Source organism: Macrobrachium rosenbergii, chromosome 39 (genome assembly GCF_040412425.1).
Source record: "Macrobrachium rosenbergii isolate ZJJX-2024 chromosome 39, ASM4041242v1, whole genome shotgun sequence".
Classification (NCBI taxonomy): domain Eukaryota; kingdom Metazoa; phylum Arthropoda; class Malacostraca; order Decapoda; family Palaemonidae; genus Macrobrachium; species Macrobrachium rosenbergii.
The window spans coordinates 7,322,734-7,339,244 of NC_089779.1; the positions used below are offsets into that span (position 1 = coordinate 7,322,734).

A 16,511-nucleotide genomic window follows, 5' to 3' on the forward strand; every position below is an offset into this window, starting at 1 on the left:
TCTTTTAAGCTCTGATGTCTTTCAAATGAAACCCTTACATTAGATGTTGAATTAGAAGTGGGTCAGTCCTGATTGTTGGGGAGTCAGAGGATGGGTGAAGCAAGAAAGGTATGAGGTTGATGGAAAGAGATTGAGAAGATATTTGATTTTTGTAAGGAGGCAACGCTGGGAATGTATGAAAGGAATAAGCCAACTTTCCACTACGGAAATGGAGTACGGAAGATAAATATAAATGAAAGAAAGAAGGCAGAGCCTTAGGGATGAATATTTATGGAGTAATGTTTGGCATTAAAGGTGAGAAATGTGAAGATATATAGTAGTGGTAAAATATTGCGAAATAGAGTTTTAAGATAATTCAGTCATGTAGAAAATTGCGCAATAATTGGTTGGTAAAAAAGTTAATCATTCAGAAGTATTAAGAGATAGAGAAAAGGAAGACTTTGGTATGAAAGACACATTAGAGAAGAGAGGCCTTGATACCCAGGAAGAGCTACAGTGCTTGCCAGATAAGGAGAATGATGTGTTTGTGTGTGTATGTGTGTGTGTGTGTATGTAGGGGTTCAGCGTGTTTCTAATGACCCTCCTGTGTAAGTTCCTTCTGATTTTAAGTGTTCTACATATGGTTGTTCATCCACGATTTAGCAATTAGAGTATTAATTTGGCAATAACTTTTGCGTTGTATTTTATTTGGTACCACTCCCTTTTAGGGGTATTATCTTACTGTCTGAAAAAGAGAGTTCATGAAAAAACAAAGAGAAATGTGTGTGCATCTGTGTATATTTGACTTTGTACATATTTATGCATGATTATCTTAATGTGTGCATAGTGGATAAATTAGTCGTCGTTCATTTATTACCTCAAAGATTGTAGACGTAAACTTAATATGACTGGAATGACTTGACATTTGGAATATAATCAATGCTGTAGAGAACTAGCTGTGCATTTAATGTCCATTTTTCTTATTTACAAGTTGCACTGCACCAAAGATACTCTTATTTGGTGTCTTACTGTAATCTCATAGTTGGAATGAAAATCTAACAGTTTTTTCAGAACCTTAAATTGGAATAATTATATTGTTATCAGCGTCAGAAAAAAACATTCTTATTGTGTACATAAGGAGCAACATTGCATAGGTGACAGTTAATTTTTCTAAGTCCTTGCGGGAGTAATATACAGCAAAGTGTACAATATCTAGAACTTTAGTAAACATCATTGTGGTTAAAAGAAAATCATCAGATTGTTTCAGTATATTATGTTAAATTTTCAAACTACTTTTGTTTTTAGGTTGGCAAGGTGGTCGCCGTTGCACTCTTGTGAATCGAGATCGTTCTATTACTTCCGCCTTCAAGAATGGCAGACTCTACCTAACGAACAGGTTAGCAAAGCAAGAAAAACAGTCAAACTCCTCTACTAACAAAGCACCATCGTCATCTAACAAACTAACAGCCTCTAGTAGTTCCAAAGGGCAAGCTGGTTCTAAATCTCCTTTATTATCTTCGTCTTCTAAATCCAGCACAGAGAGCAATAAGAAAACATCTCTGACTGGCTTTTCAAAGAGCCACCAAGACACCAGTAATTCTACAACCTCTGGTTTTAGCTTTTTAAACAAAGGAAGCAAATCCTCGAAGGCAAAGGAACTCAAGGATAAGAAAGAAGAGGAAGAACTAAATATGCTTGCCAGCATCTTTGCTGCGTCTGAAAGCCCAGATCCGGTTTCTCCTTCCAAAATCTTTTTGATGTGTGACAAACCAAAGGACATTTCGAAATCGATCCACTGCAAAGAACCATGCTTATCTGAACTGAGACCTTTACCAGAAGCAGAATTAAGGCCTGAGGAGTGTCGGCCTCTAATCCTGACGAAGAGGAGAAAGTTGCTCTTAAGATCAGTGAGTGAACTGTCAGAGACTCCCCCAGAAGGGTCAGGGGAAGACGAAGCTTATCATTCATCTCCTGACATAAGGAGGCATCTTTTTGAAAGAGAGATCCCTGTCAGAGACACCGACATTAAGCCAAAGAAGTCTAAACTCAAAATGAAAACTGGTTCTGTAGAACAGAAACCTAAATCTTCAGTAATAGATAAGCTTAACGACAGAGTCTTTTTTGCAGTGTGAGGATCTGAACAAACCTGAGCACTTTGACTTCACTTTTATATTATATCACACGGCCTCAGTATTGTGATGTTATGTTGATATTGTACCTAGGGTTTGTGGTTTCATTTTTATTTTGTATATTTAATGTATGATAACTCAGGGATGATAACTGTTGTAGAGAATTTAAGGGTAACTTTGTGGCTCTTTACATCTGTACTTTTACCATTTAGGTGGTTTTTAAGGTCTGGAGATTATTATAACAAACATGCATAACAAACCAGAACTCTGTGAATATAAACTCTTCAGTGCATGAAAGTGTGCTTGTGTATGTTGTAGAATATATTGTCTTGCTGTACAGCATAAAACACTTGCATTTATTGACGAAAAAATTGTGTATTTCTTCAGAATATATAGTATAATTTACAGATATTTTTCACATTGCAACCTTCCTAGAATCTATTATTAGCACAACAATAAAATACTGTGGATTTGGTAAGTGATTTTTTTTTATACATTTTGAATATTTTGATTCCAAATCCTTGTAGAAAACCAATAAAGGCTACTTTCACCTGTGCTGGAAATTGTTAATGATAAGAAACTTCCTTAAGGAGTATTGCTACATCCAAAGTACTTTCTTGAACAGACGAAAGCAGCTCTAGGTTTACCTACTGACAGTACAGTATTGTATTTTCATTCCTGTATGTCTCAGTGTAATGAGGTTGAGTTAAGGTTTCCTCAGAGTAGTCGAATTTTGTCATACAAAAGTTGTGCCATGAACTCCCATCAGTTTTGCAACAACATTGTGTCAAAGGCCTTGCCTGATCTTCGTTAATAATGTATCAGTGCACATTAGTTTATGAAGTTTTTGGTGGAAAAACATAGAAGCCACTTTTTTTGTTGTTGCAAGATCCCACACTTTTGACTTTGGCACTTTACTGGTTAAAAGGGATGAATGTGGTAAAAAAAAAAATTATGAATAAGGTACATGCTCAGATCACTACACTAACAAGTGGCGGCAATTGGTGCTGAGAAATTATATTCCCACTCAACAGGTAGTCAGTAAAAGTATACCCTGAACCACACGTGGTTAGATTCTGTAATACATTAATGATTCAAGTTTCTCACGGAATTTTAAACAGTATGATGTTGAAATCAGTTAAAAATTCATTTTCATATTTGAGAGTGTGTTTCCAGACTCAAAAGTATCATACATAAATTTGTACTGTATGACTTTGCAATACATTTAAAGCTTTCTCATATTTTGTATTTCAAAGAATGTATGAGGAGGTAAAAATGGCTTTGGAATTTCACTCAAAAAACTGTGCTTAAAGTGGTAGATGGTTGAACCGTCTAAAGTTTTATGCTGGTCATCTTATGACACTTAAGTACCATAAGGAGTGCAAGGCTTTTCGATTCCTATCCACCTATCTACAAAAGTGTTCAGTTTTCTTTCTGATAATGTTGTATTCATTTATGTAGCAGTAATGTTTTGTCCAGTTTAACCTCTGAATTGAGTTGTATATTTCCTACCTGATTGTACAGGTACCTAATTTTGAATACTGTATCTGCTTCACGTCTTCAGACATTTTATGTAGAAACCCATACCAAATTCTATGTTTCATAACTATTTAAATATAGATATATAGATTAAGTAGTCTAAGAAAAGTAAAGAAAAGGAAAAATCCACTGGAAATATATACCAAAGTACGAGATTCAGCAGCTAACTCATTGTAACTCATTTAAATATTTGCATTTCAGTTCAAAGTTACAACAGTCTTGCAACCTGATGCAGATATTGCGGCATTCATTTACCTCCACAAGACAATTTTTAGCCATTGCATATTGAAAATATAGTATACAAGTCAAGGAATAAGTTCAGCACGCAAAAGTACATTCCTGTTTTCCAGTGGAATATGAGAAACTTGAGGAATTACTGTATGGTTATGTAGGGTATAGTATAGGTATCCGAACCATCTACTGTATGTCATTCCTTCCTAATGCACATAAGTATCACTGATAATTTTCCTTGAAATCTCATGACTGTTGAATATCCAGTGTGATGTTTAGATCATGTACAAGACGTCGTTGGCCTAGTGTGTCAAATCATGTTTGTGGAAAATGGTGTTTATGTACTGAGTAGTTTACCAAGAGTAGAAACTAGATACTTTTATTGGGATCAGTAGATTTTAATTTGGGCTGGTATTATCCTTCATTCTCTACAGTACCCATTTAGGTATTATTCAGACAATGTAGAAACAAAAAGAATTTGCTCTTGTAAGAATTAGGGGACACTTGAAGTTTTAAAGAATAATATGAAAATGAAAGCATCCGTCCTATTGATTCTGCACAAGGATTAAAGAACTTAGCCATAATTATAATTCATAGTTCATATGGAATATAAGTTGATAATGATTTCATGTAATTAACTTATACAATGGACCCCCGCCTATTTGAGGGTCCAGATCTGCGGCCTCACCTATTTGTAGGTTTCTCTGTGAAACATATATATGCACATTATTCGCGGAAAATTTGCCTACTCGCTATATTTTTCATAGAGAAATATTCACAAACTACTGTATTTTCATATCATTTTCGCAACTAAATGCACTTTTTGTGCTAAAACTGCGTTAAAATATTCAGGTATAAGGATTTTTAGAGGGATTTGGTGTTTTGAACTATCGAAATAGGCAGTTATAAGCGTTTTGTAGAGGGGTTTTAAGTACAGTATTCGTCGATTTGAGCTATTCGCGGGGGTTGAGGCGGCTAGTGGTATGCAACCACCACCCCCCCAAAATACCGCGGGTCGACTATGTAATCAAGGCAATTTTTTCTTTATAGTCAGTGTTACAATTTTGAATAGAAGACCATAAGACAGATCATTCTACTTAGTTGCAAGAAATCATTCTATTTGTCTCTTCCTCACTGTTTTATGGGTTTCCATACATCAAAAAAGATACACACAGTACTTTATGCCATTTTGATTTTACAGTCTTAACAAATTTTTTCAAGGGGGTGGTCCGTCTTCATTTCCACTACTGAAAATCTTAGAAAATAAACAAAATCGGAATTTAGTAAAGAGATCAGCTGACAGTTATGATGTTTCTTTTTCAATCTGTCTAGCACCATACAGGACATCAAGCATTAGTGCTAAATTTCCTTGCTTACAAAGTAGTTTTTAAAAAAGTTAAATCACATTGTAAAACAGAATGTAGTTGTAAATATTAATTATCTTCCCGAGACAAAATTACGCAGACGTTCTGAGAATGTGAAGGTTAATTAGGATTAAGCGATGAATTTTCAGATTTAATAATGTTTAGTCATAGATTAATTATATTAATGATAGTCTTATTTTCATTTACTGAAAGTCAAGTTAGGCAAATTGTATCCAAGTTGAACTATCTCAAAAATCATAGGTAAAACTAATTTTAATTAAATAACTTTCTGAATAAAGAATTAATTGAGTGAATTTATTTGTTGGGTAAATTTCAATAATTAACATTAAAAGCAACCGTTTAGCTGTTTAACATCTTATTCTCTTCTACTTCTCTCCAAGATGTAATTGAATGTATCAATTTTTTGTAAATTCCTTTTGCCGATTACAGAATGAGGAAACATACAAATTTATGAAGGAGAAACTGGCACCAAGGCGTTCGACTTTATTTCATAAGTGTTGGAAATTCTTGTTAATTGGATGGATCTGTCATTTACTGAGAAATTTTCTTTTTTTTTTTTTTTGGGGGTATCTCGGTGACTTTTGCAGGTTCTGGTATATAGCTCTAAACTTACTTTCTCGTGACATTGCTTCTCTGTGAACTCAGTCCTAACTTATCTAAGTATATGACAGTATGTATACTGTATTCTTGTTCATGATGCAATATTTGCTTCCTGTCCTTTTTATAGTTTTTTTTCTGTTGTTTTCCTTAGGATGTTGCTCTTTGAGCTACTTTTTTTTTTTTACTATTTTTACTATATATCAGTGGTCAGCTCTAAGCTACCTTTTCCCGTATTCATTCCTTGTCAAGTAATCGGCTCAGGATTTCTACTGATTCACTTACCATCTCTTGTCTGCTATTCACTCTTAATCTTGAACAACTCTTCTTAAGGGCATTCATTCTGTCTCCTGTCATATCCAATTTCTTTAACACTATTTAATGAGGAAGTGAATCAAACTCAAACTCATTTTGGATGCTCACGTCAGGCTTGTCTTGGTAAAAGATGATATAGTTCAAATTCCTAAATCTGTTTTTGAATTGTTAAGTTTCACTTCAAGCTCACAGGGCCTTACCTTTATCCCAGTTAAGGTAGCAAATCAAAAGATTTTTGTCTGGCCAATAACTACACCCACGAAAATTCCATATTTTCAGTGCAAAATAGCTTCAGTCACTTTCCAATAGGTGCTGTTTTGGTCAGATTACTGTGAAGGTCAATGAAGGAGCCTCTCCTTCTCTCGGGTGCCTTTATAACTTACTGGGGCAGGCCATCACTTTTGACATTTAGTTTATTCTTTTATATTATAAATGTTGAGATAGAATTTATTCTTCAACAAATTGATCGTCCCTTTATAACTTATTTCTGTGTTCTTTTTAGTTCACATACTTAGCATCTTTCTAAAAAAAACTGAATCATTACTTTGGCCAGGCCCTCTCCATTTAAAGAAAGTACCTTCTTAGCGGTTTGTGTCTATTCAGAATCCTGTATCTATTTGAGAACAAGTACTTTTTTCCTTCTCACCCTGTATTAGGTCAGTCAGCAGTTTGCATAATCTTTACAATATATTAACAGTACTGTACCTGCAAATCTGAATCCCATTATTTTCTTCTTCTCCATGCCTTGAAAATAGTGTGTCTCTAATAAGCAGGGAAAATGAAAGAACTCAAACAAAAATTACAATCTGTTATCTAGAATGCTTTGTTTTGGTTATGCACCATTTCAGAGACAGTAACCTTGCACAGACTGAACTTTATTCTTAAGCAGTGTATTTCTTAGGTACCCATATTTTTTCCTGTTTGTAAACTTGAACTGACAGTGTTAATAATCCACAGCTATTTGTGCTTTGAACGAAGCAAAAGTCATCCAGTGAAAAACTTAAAGCTGTCACTGAAGGAAGTTCGGTTAGAGAAGGCAAACAGCTACCCATGGATACCAGGTGGAGGAATGGCTATTGAAGTGTCCATTGAGGCCACAGGAAAGGTATGGATGAACCCTTGCAATGTAGATGGCATCACTGTGATTGTTAGATAATTTATGATTGGCCGAGAAAGAATATTAACTTCACTTCGTAATTTCTAGCTGCACATCAGGAATATGACAAAGATTTCTGTACTATCATTAGACATTTATCACTCGCACAGCTTCATCGACCAGAGTTTTGATGATAGTCACCTGGGTAAAAGTTTTACTTAGCTATTGGTCCTACCACTGACAGGTAATTTTAAAAGGCACTGAGGGGTCTTTTCGTAGCTTGATATCTTGTACAGTATTTGAAATATTCTTATACATGTGTTTCTTTTTACAATTGTAAACAGTGCTATTGTACTTATTCCATTAGGGCTCTACATCTTAATTTAAATTTGCTCTTGACCCAACCAGAAGACGTGGCTCTAAAAGATAAAAGGAGTAGACAAGAATATTAATGTTTTCTTAATCTCCTCCTCTTAAAATTCTTCATGCTAGTGTTTTTGCACTGCACTGTATATCATTACATATATGGTAAATCATGTTGGGTTTTTTCAGCCATCATCTTTTTTGTATTATTAATTTTTCTGTTCCTTGCTTTTTTTTTTAGAAAAAACAGGCACTCTCTGCCAAAGCCATAGGCTTCACTATTTTTTAGATATATTTAGGGCATATCTCTGGTGTAATTTAGCAGCAACAAAAACTTATCATCCCCTGAAATTTGGTTAAAGTTAAACTCTCTTCATTGTGATGTAGAATTTTTGTCACAAGTAAAGAAATAATTTATAATTTTTTTCTTCAACTGTAACAGTTGCCATTTACATTTTAATGTATATTAAGTTAAAAATTTCTCAGAAGTAACCTAGTTGTGAAATAGTAATACTGTACCACAAACTACAGTATTTGGCACCCACAAAGTTTTCCATCTGATAGTACAAAGAAGTATTTTTTGCAAATAAAGTTTACTTATCTTACAATTATCAAAAGTGAATGAATAACTTTTAGGTGTAGCCATCTGATGTACTTTCATATCTCCACTTTTTCTCAAGGGAAGCAGTTTCAGAATGTATATAACTAATCTTGGAATTTTGTTTATTTATTAGATAGATTTGCTTTTCCCTTAGAATGTCTTTAAGTCATGGCTGAGGAAGATTTATGGTTCAGGATAGCAGGAATCAAAGAAAAAATAAATACCTCAGGGGTTCCAGAAGGGGACATAATTTCACGATTTTTATCATCTTTTCAGGGATACTTCTTCGGAGGAATTCTGAACCGCGACGAGGTCTTTGACGGTATCCTTGATGCCTGCAGGAAATTAGGTGCCACTTGGTGTGATTCGGTTCAAGTTTCTGACAAAACCAAGGACTCTAAGGAGTCTAAAGAGACCAAGGAAAGCAAGGATGCGAAGGAAACCAAAGACGCAAAGGAAGCAAAGGATAAGTAATGGGTGTCATTACAGGTGAATGGAACTAGAGGTCCAAGGATTCATATTCTTGACATCATCTCTTTCACTTGACTGTGTTTTGAAAGAAATGACAGTGATGGATTCTGTAGGGTACTCAAATCTTGTGCAGAAGTAGGTCACTGTCAGCGTGCAGAGCAACACTGAACGGTGAATGCCCGTGCCCAACTCAAGCATCAGGTGCGATGCTGGATTTCAGAGGAAGCATTTAGGTAGAGTGGAAATTGAGGGACGCTCGATTTTAGGAACCAACCCCTGTATGTATTCTCAGTGCCAATTAGTATATAGATCATTAATATAAACACATATATATATATATGAAATATATCATACTGTAGAGTAAAGAAAACTTGAGACATTTTCAGTGCTTTGTATAGGTAATGATTATTTGTAATATTGTAGACTGAATAATACTGATTCCAGAACATGAAGTATTTGCACAAACAAGAAAAGTCAGGCTGTTTTGAATTAGCTCTTCATAATTAGATACAGAGGTAGAGATAGTTAAAAAGTTTTGATATTGCATATTGAAATAGTTAAAAGAACTGAATGCATATCATCTTAAAATACATAACATTCTGACAATAAACAGAAAAGCTCCAAGAATGGATTGAGAGGCCATGTTTTTCTCATTTATACTTGATTGAGTGATAAAATAAGAAAGCCATCATTTCATGGATTTTTTTTTACTAAAGTCCTCTCTTGTGTGTACAGACAGTATTCTAGTCAAGTGCTTTTTTATAGTACAGTGATAATTCTTAATGCTTTTAAGGAATACAGAAGTACAGTAATACATCAGCAGAATGAATATAATATTTTGCCTGTCGAATAGATAAGGCCGAGCTTAGATATATCATATGGATCCATATACCTGTTATTCCACAATTAACATGATCCATGAGGTAACTTACAGTTTCACTCTAGACTGCTAGAGTTTCTATTATGTATGAAATAGTTCCCCCATAAATATTGCCTAGACTTTTTACAGGAAGATTTTAGCTTATTGTTGTTTTTTTTATACTGTATTGTGTTCAAGTCTCGAAAGTACTGTAGAGAAAAAAGTCATCTGAGGTTACAAATGCCCATATTTGTCCAGGCATAAGAAAATTTTCAATGAGGTAGAGAGCAAGTATCACTTACTGTGACTAGATTAGTTAGAAATGCATGAAAACTATAACTGAAAGATTGCACAAGAACACTGGTGAACCACTGATGTATAACAGGATTCTTTCACCATTTGTATTTGAGTGGGGTCGTAATTAGGAAAATATTTGTGATGATTACAAAGAGTTTCATTTTTAGTTGGACAGGGAGGGAGGGCAGTGATTTCAAAGATGCACTATTGATGATTATCGTTATCATGCGCATTCTTTGCCTACAAGAAATCTTTCCGTATAGTATAGGGAAGTTACATTATTTTATCTACTGTTTTAGAAGTTCTGCAAGTGCAGTAAATTAGGGCTCTTGTTATATGTGTTGCCTGCATATTCAGTTTTTTTTTTACTTTTCTCTAAAATGTTTAATCTCCAGGCTAAGAAAAGTAAAGAGTTGAAGTTAATAGTAAAGAAGCAATTAGAGTATTTAGTAGACATCCATTGGAGAGCAAATGACAAGTGGACAAAGGATTATGTGATTCTTAAGCATCCCCTTTCATTTTCTAAAGAAGTTTAATGTTAGTTTATACAATTTTAACTGTTGCATGATGTATATTCCTAGCATTAGACATTAGGTCTTTTAAATCCTTTTGTTTCTCTTGCTGATAAGAACAGTGATGGCTCACATGATGACTGTTTTTGAAAGTACTGAACTTTCAAAGTTCTTCACTAAAACTATTTTTTTTTTCATCTGGTTTTCGACGGGTCTGACAGCACAGGTGCTGAAATACAGCACTGTACTTTTGCGAGCCATCTCGTCTTTATTTGACAGGGCTTTCATATATATTTGCCTTAGATGTGCTTGAAGTGTGTGCATTGTCTCTTTAAAGTTTATTTCAGAGATATGATGTCTCAAACAAATATTACAACATCAAGTCTATCACTTATTCAACATTATTAGCTCGTAACTTTCACCGACTTAAATGTACACTGAATAGCTCTTTGGGAATGACAGAAAACACCAAACATGAATGAGAGGCTTTTTAGGATATGTTTGTTTCTTTCTGTTATATCAACTAAATTTGGTATGGTTTCATTTATACCTTCTACTAAGCATCTGTTTATTTTGATAAATAACAGCAATAGGCTTCATTATCTTCATGAAATGACCTATGTCTCAGTTTACTATCATCACTATCTTTACTGACACTGTAGATTGTTCTGTTAAGTCCTGTATTTCTGATGAAATAATGAATCTCCAGTCAGTGTGCTATATCAAAGTACATCCCTTGCCATCAGAGGTGATTTTAAATTGTTAACATAATGAGTTATAAGTTAAGTTATAGTATCCACTCACTGCACAGAAGTTGGCTACACTATTTACTGCTGGACATCCTATCTTTGCGGGGCATTACCATATGGTAAAATGGGAAAGATATCTATGACAAAACCAACTTGGAATATAATTTTCAAAATATTAGGTTTATTCTTTCTTTTCTTCAACATCATAGGCCTTTAAAAAGTTTGTGAAATAAAAAAAAAAGGGGGCAAATATCATAAGTACTAAATGTTTGCTCTGTAAGTTTAGAACTATTATTTTTTTTCTAAAGCAAAGGGTCCATTTTTCCTTAACTGCCATTAAGATTAGTTATAAGGAAGCATATATGCCCTTTAATTCATTCATCCTGTAGAGTAAAATTCACTAGAAATGTTGACATTCTGAGGATATAGATGGCACAAAATGGAAATGCAAGTCCTGTAATTTCTCCTTTACATTTTAAATGATTAATCTAAGAATTTACATCTGAAAAAAGTTTCCCAGACCTTAAAAAAATGTATTTTGGAAGAGGGAAAACATAATGGAATCTGAGAGGTTTTATAAACTTCAGAAAAAAGTTTTGCAACTTCACAGAAGGAATGTTGGCCGGTGGATAATTTTCATGAGCTTTGCTGAAACTGAAGACTTTAATTTGTATCTGTTTAGCTGTGAATGGGTTTGCTCGTAAAATTTATGAGTTGCTGTAAATTCTTGTGCTATTGTGCAGACATAATACTTCTAGCAAAACATATCAGTTTGACATCTTTTGATAGTACATAAGGGAGGGTGTTTGCACCGAAACTTTGACAGATATGAAAATTACACTCATTAACAGTTCATGCTGTATATGCTACTCTTAAAATTATTCACAGGACACTAGTTTAATCAGTTGAGACCTTACCTTTGTCAATCATATGTTGCACACTAATGCAGATTACAAGGGAAATTCATTGAAATGTTCCAATATGATATGAAGATTAACAAATGATCATGTAGTAACTAATAAGTACAGTATAGTTTTTTGAGTATGGGTTTAAAGACTGCTAATGCATTGGTAGCTTTAGTATTAGAGTTTGCGAAGTCCAAATTTTATTTCTGTTCAGCAAGTCTAAGGAAGAAAGTAGCATCTCTTATCTCATTAAAAAAAATAAGCTTTTTCATGAAAAAATCTAACTTCATTGAACAAACATATAATTGGCAAAATGAAACACATTTGGGATTTAAAGTTTTAACTTTGTTCTTTTGGGTTTTACGCTCCTATGAAAACTCCAGTGCAATTTTGCAGCAAATGTGATTGCACCACTATTGATAACCGTGCGCTTTCTTCTTTTTAATATTGTTTGCAGAATCGAGTCACATGTGTACCTTACAAGAGCATAATGTGTGAATTTAACTCATATACTGAATCTGACCTTCCATGAAGGGTTTATAGACTGTATTCCGCTTAAATGTTTTTCCATCACATTGAGCAACCAGAGAACCTATCAGCTTCAGAGAGATTTTGTATCGAGAAAATTTTCATGTCAAAATTTTGAATGCTTCTTTCTAAATTTTTCATAATGTAAGTCACTGCATAGGCCTAGTTTTATGAATAGATTTTTTAGAGTTACAAAAGCAATGCGTTATCAGAAGTGAACTATCAGCCGTATCTGTTATAGATTTTATACAGTAACCTCATTCACATCAAATACTTGACAAGATGAAATATCTAAAAATATGTAACATTTGTATAACTGATAAATGTCTTCAGGAAACTATGATGACGAAGTTTACCCATGTGGCATAATTATGTACAGTATCACAAATTATTAACAGAGAGAATGTAATTTTATACAGAAAGAAATATATATATACATCACATTATAACTGCACTTTTTTCTATCCTACAGTATTTAAGTCTGCTGTTTCTGAAGATCAGAGATATCAGTCTTGGTGAACAATCAACTCTTAGAATTTATAAAGGCAAATGCCAAGTTCCAGTCCAAGATCTCAAAATAAACCCCCAAGGAATCCATACAATTGCATATCCAGTTTTAGTACTTCATCCCCAGACCTGAGGCGAAGACTTGCTGAATCGCACCTGGTAAATTCCTGTGCCCGCTGTCAACCCTGGCCCCTCCTCCATATATGATGTGTGAGTGACCTGTGCTATGATGACAGCGATTACTTTTTGATCTGTTCCTGTAGCTTTGCTGGGGTTCTATTTTTGTGTCTTGTGTTTGTGTACATTTTGATGGCACCTCCATTTGCCAAGATTGAGAAAGATGCTAAATCTAGACCTAAGTTTAGGTTCTGAACAAGTTTGATTAAGGGTTGTCCCATTCTTGAAGAGTATAACATTTAAAACAACGCTCCACAACATTGCTAACTTCAAGGAGAACTTTGGGTCTACACTCTGCATATTGGCATGAGGAAGCCTGAGTTAGAGGAAGTTGCTGAGCCACCCGTCTATAGCAATGACAAATGTTTCTGAGAAGTTTGTGTGTATTTGAAACCCCACTGATTTCAAGGCTTCCAAAAGTTAGTTGTTTATATAACTGAAGGTAAAGCTTTAGCGATGTTCAAAGTGAACAGGAAAAGGAGAAAATAAATACTGTAGAAATTAAATCAAGTAAAAGGAAGATCAAACTATCATACGAACATTATCTCATAATTATCGAAGCAGCACATCAAGATGGAACACTAAATACAATACTGGAGAAGGATGAGTCAACTCAAATCGAGAGAGTCAGCAACCTGTGGACATTGCTCTGGGGAAGTTGATGATGAAGGAACTTGCTGTGAAATGTGTGACGCATGGTTCCACTATGAATGCTCAGGTATCGAGGTCAGATACACACCCACACTTCGTAGTGACAACATATTGTACATCTGTAATAATTGCAAGAACAAAGAACACACAAAAAACTCATTGAAGATGAGCTTGAAGAAATAAAAGAAAACACAGAGATATTAACAAAGTTGATTCAGGATTCGGCTTAGAAAACTAGTGACATAATGATCAACATAGATGAAATCCAAAACAAAATTGTCAATGTTGATAAAAATGTAAAGACCATGACAAACTTGGACAAAACTTATGCTGAATCACTAAAGACAAAAAAAAAAGTGCTTCTGATCAAATCTACAAACGAAGAGAGCACATCAGCAAATGAAAAGAGACAAATTATGGGTAAAATAACGGCGCTAGCTGAACAGGTTAAAACAACAAGAGATGGACACTTATTTGTAAGATTTCCGGACAGGAAAAACTTAGAAAAGGCAAAAATGGAGATTCAGAAAATCAGCAATATATCAGTGCATGAGAAGGGTAAACTTAAATGAAAAAATAAAGGTAGTCTATGTCCCGAAGGATGAAGATGACATTGTCGATAACATTGTAAAGAAAAATCCATGGATAGGTAACCTCATTTCTGGAAATGAAGACCTAAAAATATAAACACTGTATCATCAAATGCACACCACAAATACGAAAGGCTATCTATGATAGAGGTGACAAACTGTATACACTGTATAGCCGTTGCAAAGTATACGACCGTTACACGCCCTATCAATGCTATAAATGTCAGGAATTCGGTCACAGCGCAACAATTATAGATAGGACCAAGCTTGCTCTAGATGTGGTGAAAATTACAAATTAAATTAATGTGCTAGCAGCATCTTCAAGTATAAAAATTGTGTAAAGAAAGGCCATAGTGATACTAAACATAAAACATGCGATGGCAACAAGTGCACAGTATATAAAGAACATATGTCAAAGGTGAAAAATAATACGGACCATAGCTTTGACTAATAATCTTCTATGCAATTTGATAAACATACACTCCGTAGGAAATAAAACTAACACTATTAGAAATCTTATACATGATCACAATCTAGATAAATGCATGCTAACGGAGACTTGGCTAAGCAATAATGTAAGTGATTATTGTAAAATAAACGACATGACGCCAGAGTCTCACAACTTTTACCATGTACCGAGAAAAAAAAAAAACGGTGGTGGAGTGGGAATCTTTGTCAAAAAAGTGTACAAAGTATCTCTAATGAACCATCAACCCATACAAATCATAACAGTTTATAAACCACCAAGCACAACGAAGATATCGTTCCTGGATGAATTCAGTGACTTCCTCAACTTGCTAACTGATAACAAAAGTATACTGATTTGTGGTGACTTCAACCTACATCTGGATGATAACGATGACAAAGAATTTATAGAGTTACTTGAAAGCCACGACCTCGTAAATGTTGTGAAAAAACCGACATCATTATTGAACCGTAGTACCATTGACCTAGTGATACAAAACAAAAACAACGAGATTGCGAGTGATATACAAGCTGAGCCTGAATGCTTGATATCTCCAACACATAAACTAGTTACATTTAGTATAAATATCTGGAAAGGTTATACATTGAAAAAACTATCACTTACAGAAACAAAACCAACTTTAAAGCTGATGAATTTATTGTTGAGAGTATGAAGAAAATAAAAGAAACAAGCCAGGAGTGTAGGCGTAATTTGAGGACTACCTTGACAGGCGACCAAGTATGTGTAAGCTGTTATACATTCCATAGCAAAAGTATATTGGCATCAAGCTACAATGATAAATGTCCAGAAGTAACAAGGCAAAAAATAGTTAAGGAAAATGCCAAATGGTTAAACAGTGAAGTAGTGAAAACTGGTCACTGTGTAAAACAGCCAGAAATCATTACAACGACTTGATTATAAAAAAAAAAAAAAGTATAAAATGTTTAGTATAGAGAAAAATCCCCCAAAATCCATGACAATTTAGCCGGAATACTTTCGAGGCTTGACTACTGCAACGTTACATACTTCGACCTTCCTAACTACCTACTAAGAAAATTGCAAGGAATACAAAATAGAGCCGCCAGGTTAATAAAAGGACTACGTTCCCGTGGTAGAACAACCCCAGTACTAATTGAGCTACATTGGCTCCAGTACAAGCTAGAATAGAATATAAAATACTACTTCCAGTCTTTAAAGCACTAAAATATGGTGAATCAACATATCTGAGAAACTGCTTAAGCTTCTTTAGACCCGAAATGAATATTGTAATCAGACATGCAAGTGAAGCATATAGGCTATTTAAATCTAGAACAAATTGTAAGTCAGGCAAGAGAGCATTTGTATACTGCGCACCAAGACTAAACAACAAAATACCGCCTGAAGTGAAGACCATACAAGAAGAATGCAAATTTAAAAAGGAACTAAAGACTCTCCTATTCTGCTGGAGCTACGATATTGACGAGAAAACACTGAAAGACACTTATAAAATATAAGAAGCACCTTATTTTGAAAACGTTCATGGGCCCGCCAGAGAGGGAATTATCCCTGTGGAGGGCTTCACTTT

General features: G+C 34.5%; 1 protein-coding gene across 15 annotated transcripts in view; it reads left to right on the plus strand.

Annotated features, from left to right (window-relative positions):
• Positions 1-13,005, plus strand: part of LOC136825689 (GRAM domain-containing protein 4-like) — a 331,069-nt gene extending 318,064 nt beyond the window's left edge. For 12 of the 15 annotated variants that reach the window (XM_067082414.1, XM_067082422.1, XM_067082423.1 and 9 more), the window contains one exon: positions 1,285-2,515. In XM_067082414.1, the coding sequence (XP_066938515.1) occupies positions 1,285-2,111 (827 nt within the window). In that variant the 3' untranslated portion in view covers positions 2,112-2,515. Of the gene's footprint in view, positions 1-1,284; positions 2,516-7,132; positions 7,281-8,511 lie in introns of those variants that run through there. The other 3 variants (XM_067082426.1, XM_067082425.1, XM_067082428.1) reach the window with 1 other exon arrangement.
• The last annotated feature ends 3,506 nt before the right edge of the window (positions 13,006-16,511 follow it).